At 45.6% G+C, this 10849-nt stretch overlaps 1 protein-coding gene across 7 annotated transcripts in view; it reads left to right on the forward strand.

Moving 5' to 3' along the window:
• The window catches only part of BCLAF3 (BCLAF1 and THRAP3 family member 3), a 121866-nt gene that overhangs the window by 68085 nt on the left and 42932 nt on the right, over positions 1 to 10849 (forward strand). For 5 of the 7 annotated variants that reach the window (XR_012898454.1, XM_075913563.1, XM_075913554.1 and 2 more), the window contains one exon: positions 2357 to 2512. Coding sequence is in view for 5 of the 7 variants with exons in the window: in XM_075913563.1 (XP_075769678.1) it covers positions 2357 to 2512 (156 nt within the window). In the remaining 2 variants the exon portion in view is untranslated. Of the gene's footprint in view, positions 1 to 117; positions 608 to 2356; positions 2513 to 10507; positions 10718 to 10849 lie in introns of those variants that run through there. The other 2 variants (XR_012898455.1, XM_075913572.1) reach the window with 2 other exon arrangements.

Genomic DNA, 10849 nt, shown 5'->3' on the forward strand with positions numbered 1-10849 from the left:
CTGGGTGAATACTGGACACCTGGCAACCCTATTAATTCAAACATAGAATTTATGACTACAGCAGCTCAACTCCCTTTCCCTCCTCTTACTCTATCCGTTATTTGCTTATTTCCATAGAGAGACAAATGCAGAGGGATAGCCTTGGAACCATCTTCCTAACCACTCTTGCTAGGAGGAAGACCAGAAGATGTGGAAGGAGAGGGAAGCTCAGTAGCTTTCTCCCAAGCTGGAAACAATAGTGATGGCTGTTGAAAAGCTTTTTGGCCGCCTCTCATGCTAGGAGGCAGATTCCTTCTGGTAGAAGAACTCCCCTGCACAGCAAGCACTGCTTAATGCAAGATGCCTGCCAATTGGGGTCCAGGTTGCCCGTGCACATAGTTTAGGGGGAATCTTGGTTTTTATCTTGCCAAGATTCAGGGGCTTAATTTAGAAATTTAAAAATATTTCAGATTCTTCTATTATTGCAGTATATTTGCATGAAGGATGATGTTGTGTTGTATCCTAAGAGCAGTCAGGTTTGGATCTCCTGTTAGAAGTTTAGCCTTTAGCAGCTATCTGCCAACAATCCTTTGCCTCCAGCTTCAATAAACTTCATGATGGTCACTGATATATGAATCTTTCTTGGTAGATGCAGCTTTCTCAGTATAGCGTGGATGGATATAGGGTCTCTGAAATAGCAGAAGTCTCCTAGCAGTTTGTATAAACTATTTCTTCTCTTGTGCAAGCCATTTTAGCTGCACACTGCAAGTTCATTGAAAAACTGGTTTAAAACATTATGAAGCATGTGATTTCCCCCCCCCCCCCCCCTGGCCCTGTCAGATTAAAACCAAATGTTACCAGAACTCTCCAAAACACTTTTCAGTGAGGGCTATTTTAATGACAAAATTCAGATTTCTTCTTCTTATAGTTAAAGCTATTCATGAAAAGTTACAAGATTTATATATGGGGAAGATTTATGCTTTTCCTCTTGCATCCTTTTTGTATTCAAAGGCAGCTTCAACAATTTTTTATTAAACCTCTTTAAAAAAAAAATCTTCTGGCAAGACCAAATTTGGAAATTTCAACAAAATGTTAAATACCCTTTATACTATAATAAATCGGGTTGGAATTATTGCGGCATCTCAATGTCCAAGAATAGAAGACATGACACAAACGTAATTATAGTGGATACTGCTGCTCCTGCTACATATGTTGTCTGTCCATTCTAGCATTTATCATGCCATTGACTTTTTATTTCTGTTTCCCTGTGGCTTTCACCCTCAGTCCCACTTCAAGTAAATTCACAGTAGCTCAGTGCAGAGGTGAAGGATCATAAATCTGTGGCTTAGGTGTTCTTTCAATGATTTTTAAAGACTGAAGTGATTCCAGGTAATGCCATTAATGTAGTATCTTAGGGTACGTCTACACTAGCCCCCTCGTTCGAACTAGGGAGGCTAATGAGGGCGCCCTAAATTGCTAATGAAGCGCGGGATTTAAATATCCCGCGCCTGATTGGCATATTTCTGTCCGGTCGCCATTTTGGAAACTGACTAGCCCGAAGTAACTGCCCGTGTCTACACACGGCAGAGAAGCGGGATTTCGAGAGAAACCCCTTAGTTTGAATTAACTGTTAAACCTCATTCCATGAGGAGCAACAGTTAATTTGAACTAAGGGGTTTATCTTGGAATCCCACTTCTCTGCCGCGTGTAGACGCGGGCAGTTACTTCGGGCTAGTCAGTTTCCAAAATGGCGACCGGCCGGGGCTATTTAAATCCCGCGCTTCATTAACAATTTCAGTTGCCCTCATTAGCCTCCCTAGTTCGAACTAGGGGGCTAGTGTAGACGTACCTTTACAATCAACATATGCACCAGAAATTGCTCTTGGATGAAGTCCTGAGTTTTACCGTTGAGTTAATAAAGTTAAGATTTTACTCTTTAAAGTTTGTTTATTGTTACAGTGGTCTATGTAGATATATGAAGGCTATCCCCACCCAAAAAAAAAAGACCTTGTCTCTTCCTTTCGTCCTAATTTATTGCCCATATTTTATAAATTCTTCAGTACTCATAAGTTTGGTATTAAAATCTGTGCTATGAAGGTAACTTGAGCTAATTTGGGCTGTTGTCCAATATGTGCAGCTCTGCAGTTCTGTCATATGAACAGTGAGTGGGTCTGAGGTGTATTAAATAGGAGGCAAGGAAGAGGAATATTCATTTATAAATTAATACTACTTCAGTACTGTAAGTTTTATGTCTGTATAATTATGTGATTGTACTTTAAAATCGTTGAATATAATAAAATACAAGAGGGCCTTTTCTACCACAGTTCTGAAATTCAATCACTTTGTCCATTTTTTTTCTTTTTTTCCCCCTCTACAGAACAATTTTACAGATGGCCGATTGCAGCACAGTTATAAATCAGGCTTAGTACAGAAGGGTTTATATATTCAGGCTAAGTACCAGCGGCTACGTTCTGCTGGTGTAAGGGGATTTACCACTTATAAATTCAAAGAAGGATTTTTGAGGAAAGAAAAGGTGAGTCGGATTAAAATTAATTTTCCCTAAACTTTTTGTGTTATAAAATGTGAGTATCCAAATGGTCCACTGCTATTTTAGAATCCACGTGATGTTGTTTTTCTAGCTTGTATGGATATTCTTTGGAATACTAAACTGAAATTCTTCCTCTCCTCCCCCCTACTCCAGGAAACTTGATAACTGAGACTTTTAGTTGTTAGCTGTGGCCTTTAACATTGCTTCTCTTCTGAAATCTCAGTTTTGGCAATCTCCTCTGTAGTTCAGCTGAGCTGATTTTAAGTGGAAAAGCTAGTCCTTAATGTTTGATAACATCACAGCCTGATAGATTACAGCCCCTAGTTGTCTGAAGACTATTTAGTGTGTCCTTTCAAACAATTGTTAACTACATTCTGTTGTATAAATGTGTTGTTTTTCAGCACATTACCCAAGGATGTAAGCCAAATATTCAACTTAAAAATCATCTAATTCATATGCATTGGAGTGCTATATTGACAAACAGCGTACAGTAGGGGTTCTCAAACTTTGTGATACCACGACCCCCTAAAATGAAAAATGATTTTGTGTGACCCCCTCCCCCCCACTGCCCTGGGTCGCTTCCTCCCCCCTTCTCACCAGACTCCTTGCCCTCCTGGAGTTCCTTCAAGACATTTGCGGTCCTCAGTGCCCTCCCCCCTACATGCTCCTTCCCCCTGTCTTTCTCCTCTGTGCCTCTTTTCCACTCCGCATCCTTTTGGTTCCCTCCTCTCATCTCCTCTCCTCTGACCTCCACTTGCCCTTATTTACCTCCGGGTCCTCTGCCCCGACCCAGTCCGGCTGCCTGAAGGACCCTGCCCTCTCCCAGCTGGGGAACTGTTCAGTCACCTGGCAACCGTGCCTCAGCTGGCCCCTCGTGCATCCGCACCTGCACCAGCCTCACTCTCTCGCTGCCTTGCCTTCTCCTGCAGCTGAGCCATGCTCCTGGAGTCCTAAAGTCACGGCCATGCTGCACGGCTTGCGGGCAGCTGCCTTCTGCTGCCCTGCCACTCTGTGGCCTGGGGGAGAGGGGTTGCAAGTGAAAAACCGAATCCAGCTGCGACCCCCCTCTAAGTTGCTCGCAACCTTCCTCCCCTCCGGGGGGGGGGGGGGGGTCACAGCCCTCAGTTTGAGAAATGCTGCCCTACAGAGCAATGCATGCCCTTGTTTACATCGTTAGATGCACTGGGATATATTATATATATTCTTTGTGCATAAAAGGGAGACTGAAACTGCTTAAAGCAGGGATTGGATGACTTGAGTGAATAACTCAAAAAGTAATCCTGTTCTGTTCACTATCTCCCATATATCTGGCACCAGCCACTGTCAGAAGACTGGATACTGGGCTAGATGGACCCAGTATGGCCAGTGTTATGTTCTTAAATTTGGTATATTGGGGCATATCTAGACTACGCAGAACGGTTGAAAGAGGATATGCAAATTCCTTCGTCAAAAAGCCGTTTTTCCTCAAAAAAGGAGGTTTACGTGGCTTTTTGACCGGGGGCTTTGCCGAAAAAGCCTTATCTTAATTACTTTCACTTTCGAAAGCTCTGCTTTCAACAGTGCGATTGGAAGAAGATATGCAAATTTGCATATCTTCTTTCGACTGTTCCCTGTAGTCTAGATGAGTCCTTTAAGTATTTATATATTTGTTTATAAACTTACTTAATGGTACGACTTATGTTTTTAAAATACTCAAATGAGTGGTAGCACTCTACAGAGTTGTGTGCTATGGAAAATGGAGAATTGTTGGGGTACCCTGAATTGCTAAGGTCTGTCATCAGTATATTTGTAATTTTGACAGGGAATAGTCTGACATAATTAGGAGTGTCCATGTTATAATAACTTTGTAGGGTGCACGGGACAACCCTGTTGTAGCACCTGATGGAGTATCATGTTGCAGCTATTGTAGAATCATGTCAGGAATACTATAAGGATTAGTAACAAATAGGGGACCTGACTATTACCATAGCATCCTAAAGGTCCTATTTGAACAGTTTTAGCATAATCTAAGATGTATCTTCATTACTTGTTTTGTAACCATGGTGTCTGTTAAATGTGCCAGGCAAATGTTTTTGGCATGGTAAAGTTAATGATGTAGATAAAGTCTGTGTGTGCTGCAAAGGCAGTACACTGGAAACAGGTTGTGCTTCTCACATCACCAAACTGTCCTGACCATTCCTTTTTAAGATCTCTGATGAATACCACATATGCTTTCTAGATGGAAAAAAAATGACTAAAAGATCAATTCAGAAGGATTCCATATTCTGAAAATTATAAACTTGTGCTATAATAAAACAAATGTACAGTTGTTTCACTGTAACCACAGGGCAGTGACATCTATTTGCTAAGTATCTTATTGCTATTTTACACTTGAATGCTAGAAATTCTTGTCTAAAATCCATTAAAATAGTCTTCATAAAATTTGGCTGCTAAAAGTTATAGCATGAATCTTTGATCAGTATAATTAGGCTTTTTTAAATATTAATTGTATAACCAATAAAGAAATCTAATATCTCTCCGTCACAGCAAAATAAATACTGTATCAAAATACAGGAAAACCACTTAACTAGCTGGAAAACTTTAGAAACGGGCAAATTTCTGAGCTGAGCAGAAAACTTGTTAAAAGCAAAAAAAAAAAAAAAAAAAGAAAGAAAAGGAAACTGGAGCTTTGAGCCAGGCTGCTCCTCAGATGCTCTTTCCCCACCCCTGCCAGATGTGCATGCAGCATGTACCTGGGGGAGGGGCGAATGGCTGCTCTGCTGCCTGATGATAGGCTGCATCCCAGGCCCCCCCCCCCCAGCTCCTGGCACCCCTGCGGCTCACGCCACCTCCGTGCTACCTGGCCTTCCCCCTGGCAGGTCAGCCCTCTGCGACTCCCAGCAGCTCGGTACCCCCGCAGCTCATGGCAACCTACGCACGCCTTCCCCCCCCCCCCCCCCCCATAGATCAGCCCCCTCGCGGCTTCCTCCCCAGCAGGCTGCCCCACCACCATCTCCACCCCCCGGCTTCCACCGCGCACCCCTCCTCCCCCAAACCAGGCCACATTCCAGCCCCCACCCTGCTCCCACCCCCACCTAGGATACCTGGAATTTTTAGAAAACCGGTGCGACCTAATCCCTGGGCATTCTGGATAACACAGATTTTACTGTATGTGATGTGGCCTTGTTCCCTACATGTCACTAGCCGTTCAGAAAGCTTCATCATGGCAACATGTTATTACATTTCAATAGTTAATGTATTTTACCCACAAAATAAACTTGTTAAATAGTTGATATTTGTTAAAATGGGTTACAGTTGATATGATATACATGGATTCCTTAGAAAGTACTAGTATAACGTGTTGATTGCTAAAAGCTGATTTTTAAAAATGTGAATGTCCCCACTCAAGTTGTACTTCAGTGTTGAAAGCAAGCAATTTAATTATTTTAGCTAAAGAATTTTTCCAAAAGCTTCTACTGGAAACAAAATTCTGTCACGTTTTATAACGGGTTGATGATTAACAGCTTTATTAAACAAGTTTGTTTTCAAACCCAGCAAGTCAAGAAGTTTCTTATAACAATCCCTGATATGCTCATCTTATCATGTCTGAACCCTTTATAAACTATAATTGTGGTGTTCATATGAATAACCAAATTCCATATCAACAAAAACTCATCTTAAATATACATTTAGATATTCAAAACAATAAAATGACTGTTTATTCACCACGTTAATCAACATATTTTCAGTTCATAAGTATGTTAACAAATTTTGATTGTCTAGAATAGGTACTGTTTTGAATGACTGCTCATGTGCGTTCCAATGTGTGTGCATATGCCTCATGCATGATCGTCAGACTTTTCCCTCGCGGTACCCATTGTGTTGGTTGTGGTACCCCTGTGGTGAGGTCTTGCAGTGTAACATATATACTCCTGCCAACCCAACTCACACTTCAGTTCCTTTTTGTTACCAGTTGGAGCTTCTGACTTTGTGATACCACGACAAGTAGTTAGTCCTAGTTTAGCTTTGCTGTGTGTGTGTGTGTGTGTGTGTGTGTGTGTGTGTGTGTGTGTGTGTGTTCTAATTACATAGAGTAGTAAGTTTAGGGGGGTTCCTCCTCCTATTGTTTATACTCCTGCAGTGTGCAGCAACCTAGGGTTTCAAGCAGTGTGCGAAGTGTGGTAATCATTTCCCCAGAAGGGATCCTGAAATTGCCTGTTTGAAGTGTCTTGGAGAGGCTCACCTGCCTGATAAGTGTAATGTCTGAAGGGGTTTAAGTCATGAACCAAAAGGGAGAAGGTCTAGCGGCTTAAGTGAGCATCATGGAGTTGGCACATAGGCCTCAGCCAGCCACTCCAATGCCATCTGTGTACAGTGCACTGGCCTTGGGGCATGAGACTTCAGTGCCTTGTCCTGAAGAGTGGTATCAACACCATTCTTTGGCACAGAAAGTGGACTTATCCTCCTGGCACCAGTCCCATTCCCTGGTGCTGTGCAAAATGATGGACAGGGTCAGATCTCCCTGCAGAAGTAGGGATGTTAAATTGTGTTTAATCAGCTAATTGAGTAGTTGATGGAATTTCCATCAAATACTCGATTAGTCAGTAAGAAGGGGAGGTAGTCACTGCCCCCGCTGCAGCTCTGCAGTTCAAATGTAGTAGGAGGTGGGCATGCAGCAATCTAGCTCCCACTATATTTGAACTGCAGAGCCACCGTGGGATTAGCTCCTGGGGCAGTGTGCACTGGGACTAAACAGGCCTGTCTCATGCCAGCCCCAAAGAGCTAATCCCGCTGTGGCTCTGCTGTTTTTAAACTGTAAATTTAACTACAGTAAGCACCACCCAATTCTTTCTATGTTTAAAAGGCAGAGGCGCAGCTTGGAACCCAGCATGAGTGGGGACTGCGGCACCTCTGCCCTCTCCCCGTCCTTCCCCCTGGCACCACGGAGACAGTGCTGAGGGGAACTTGCTTTTAAGTTGGCTCCCCTGAGCACCAGCTCCTGCTTCCTCCCCACGATAGAGAGGCAAGAAGGGGAGGGGGGAAATGCGAGTAGTCAACTATTTGACTATTCTTTTACATCCCTATCCAGGAGGTGTAGTAAGACCCCAGAATTGGCCTGCATCGCTCCCAGCCTACGTGGGCTGAGTGCTTCAACCCCGGCACTATCGATTCTGGCCCGACAAGTGGTCCATAAAGTCTGGTGTTGGTGGACTCCCCAATGCTGTTGGTAGTGGAAGAGGACTTTGAAGGACTTTGACCTTCCCTCCATGCCAGACACTCTTGAGGCTTCATGGGACCTCATTGAACTGATGGTGACGGCACAATTCAAGGCACAGCACTTTCCCTCAATGGCACTGGTGGCACTGGTCTCAGTGTTGTCATTAGCACCACCATCTGCACCCATGTTCACAGCAATGGTAACGTCAGTGCACGGTGCCTGCATGGCACAATTGGCTCCACCTCAGATCCAGACTATGGCTGCATCGCACAGCATTGGGATCTCTTTGGCACTATGGGAAGTCTACTGCCATGCTCAGTGCCTGCTCACCTCTGGAACTGTCTGGGTCATAGTACTGCTTCTGGCATCAACACCAGGAGGCACCAGCACAGGCCTGGTTTTCACAATGGCAGGTGCCCTTTTGGATACGTCGGTGGCACCTTCCTCTTGGGGGCTATATTCTGCCTCAGCAGTGGCCCTAGCCCCACCTCCTGTGTAGGACCCGAAGGGGAAGGAGAACAGGCTCCCCAACTCCCAGCTTGCAGGTAACGTGGAAGGAGAACAGGTGAACCAGGATGATCTGGTTCTCTTGGTGCTCTCTTCTTCATCGTCACCAGATGAGGCCATGGCGGGTACCACCCTGTCACTCTATGGACTCTAGAGTCCACCAGTTGGTGCACAACTGCATGTGGCTCCTTGGGCACATGGCCTACTGCACCTATGTCCTGCACCATGCCCACCTGCACCTATGCCTGTTCCATGTGTAGTTGCCATCAGTGTTTAAGCCCTCCAGGAGACCCCCTTGACCGTGCTGCCGGCAGCCGGGTGTGTACTTGCTGTGCTGTGGTATGTACTTGCTGGGCTGTGGTGACCCCTGCTGTCTGGAGCAAGACCCAGCAGGGAAAACCTCACTAGGCAGAGGTAATGCCAAACTTGTTGAACCAGTGGCCAGACACCCCCCATGGAGAGGAACAAAGGGAGGTGGATGCTGCCCTGGCTGGGGGGCAGGGCTGGAAGTTAGTGAGTTGGTGGCTGGCTGTCGGAGGGCATGGAGGAGAGCCTAGGGGAAGGGGCTGGAGTTTAGGGGCCCAGTCTCCCCATCTCAAGGGGGCCTGAGGCATCCTAGCCCAGTTCCTGTAACCAGATTACATCTGTGCTGCGCTGTGCTGGAGGAGCAATAAACCACCCTCAATTCCACTGGCTGGTGCAGTCTGTTTGTGCCATTTCGGGGTGCAGGAGACGGGGAACCCCCAACGCGCCGTCACACTGGGCAATCCCTCCACCGGTGGATGCAGCCTCAGATAGTGTCTGCTCAGGTCCTGTTCGTGGGCCTGCAGCCAGAGATCACCCTGGTGATGGACGATTCGAACACAGGTTGAGGGGTGCCCCTAGGTGATTTTTGGTCTTGCTCAGAAATATTGTTACATATCAATGTCCAGGAGCTCAGGGTGATCCAGCTCACTTGCCAGGCGGCCCGGCCTCACCTGCAAGACGTCTGTCATAAACATGACACACAACACCATAGCGATGTTTTATATTAATGATGGGGTGGTGCTCTCTCTGCTTCTCTGTGCAAGGAGGCCATCAGCCTGTGTGATCTCTGCATTTCTCACAACATTCATCTGCAAGTTTTACAACCTTGCAGATCACCTCAGACAGTCTTTTCAATCCCACAAGTGGTCTCTCAAGGTAGATCTGTCTCTAATTTCTGAGAGTGGGATCATCCCCGGGTGAAGCTGTTCGCGACCCACCTAAACAGGAAGAGCCTGCAGTTCTGCTCCTTTCAGGGCTGCAGCCTGGGGTTCCTTGTTGGATGCTACCTGTCGTGGATGCAGCAGTACCTGTATGCCTTCTCCGGGTGCCATTAGTACTGAGGGGACTCCTCAAAATTTGACAGGACAAAGCAGTGGTGAAATTCATAGCACCAGCGTAGTTAAGGCAACACTAGTTTACCACACTGCTGTCCCTGTCAGTGGCCTGGCCCATGACACTCCCTCTGGTTCTCAACCTGTTGATGCAGGAGTTTGGCCAGCAGAGCGCTACCTGATCCTGGAGTTGCTCCACCTCATGGCGCGGAAGCTCCATGGCTAAACCTCCTTCAGCTCCAGTGCTCTGACTTGGTCTTGGAAGTCTTAATGGGCATCTGAAGCCCTTTACTAGGGCTACTTATCTTGCCAAATGTGTCTTGACTCTCCAAGAGACCAGAGTTCCCCTGCTACTGGACTGTCTCCTTTATCTCAAACACCAGGATCTGGCTGTCTCGTCTATTAAAGTATACCTTGCAGCTATCTCCGCTTTCCACCCAGGTTTGGGAGTGAGGTCCATCTTCTGGGACCTGATGGTAGATCATTTCCTTAAGGGTCTAGATTGGCTTTACCCTCAGGTGAGGCAGTCGTTATTACCATGAAACTTGAACTTGGTGCTCTCCTGGCTCACAGACCAGCACAGTCATCTCGGCGCAAGCTTTGTGCACGGTCTTTCTGGCGCAAGTCCTGATTCAGCACGTCTGCAGGGCGGCTACATGGTCTTCAGTGCATATCTTCATAACTCATTATACCATCATTCAGCAGTCTTGGAATGATGCAGTGTTCGGCAGAGTAATACTGCACTTAGCAACGAGTTGAGGTCCAACCCCTTGTCTGTACAAACTGCTGGTAAGTCACATATTGGAATGCACATGAGCAATCACTTGAAGAAAGAATGATTACTTACCTTTTGTAACTGTTGTTCTTCAAGATATGTTGCTCATGTCCACTCTAAATATCTGCCTTCCCCTCTGTCAGACTGTTCAGGCAGGCAAGGACTGAAATGGGAGTTTGGTCAGTAGAGGTATGTATATGCAACACCGCAAGGCATTGCCACAATGGGGGCCACAGCCAAACCTGATGGGTACTGCTAGGGAAAAGTCTTTCATTGATCATGTTTGCAGTGCATATGCACATACGTTGGAATGGACATGAGCAACACGTTTCAAAGAACAACAGTAACAAAAGGTAAGTAGCCATTCTTTTACAGATTTTAAGAGTGTTTCTAATTATTTGTATTAAAATTGCTGCTTTTGCAAGATACATGTACCTTCTGGGGGGTAAGCCACAAGTTCCCAGCCTGTATTGCTCTGCAGATAT

Source organism: Pelodiscus sinensis, chromosome 1 (assembly GCF_049634645.1).
Source record: "Pelodiscus sinensis isolate JC-2024 chromosome 1, ASM4963464v1, whole genome shotgun sequence".
In the NCBI taxonomy this organism is placed as follows: domain Eukaryota; kingdom Metazoa; phylum Chordata; order Testudines; family Trionychidae; genus Pelodiscus; species Pelodiscus sinensis.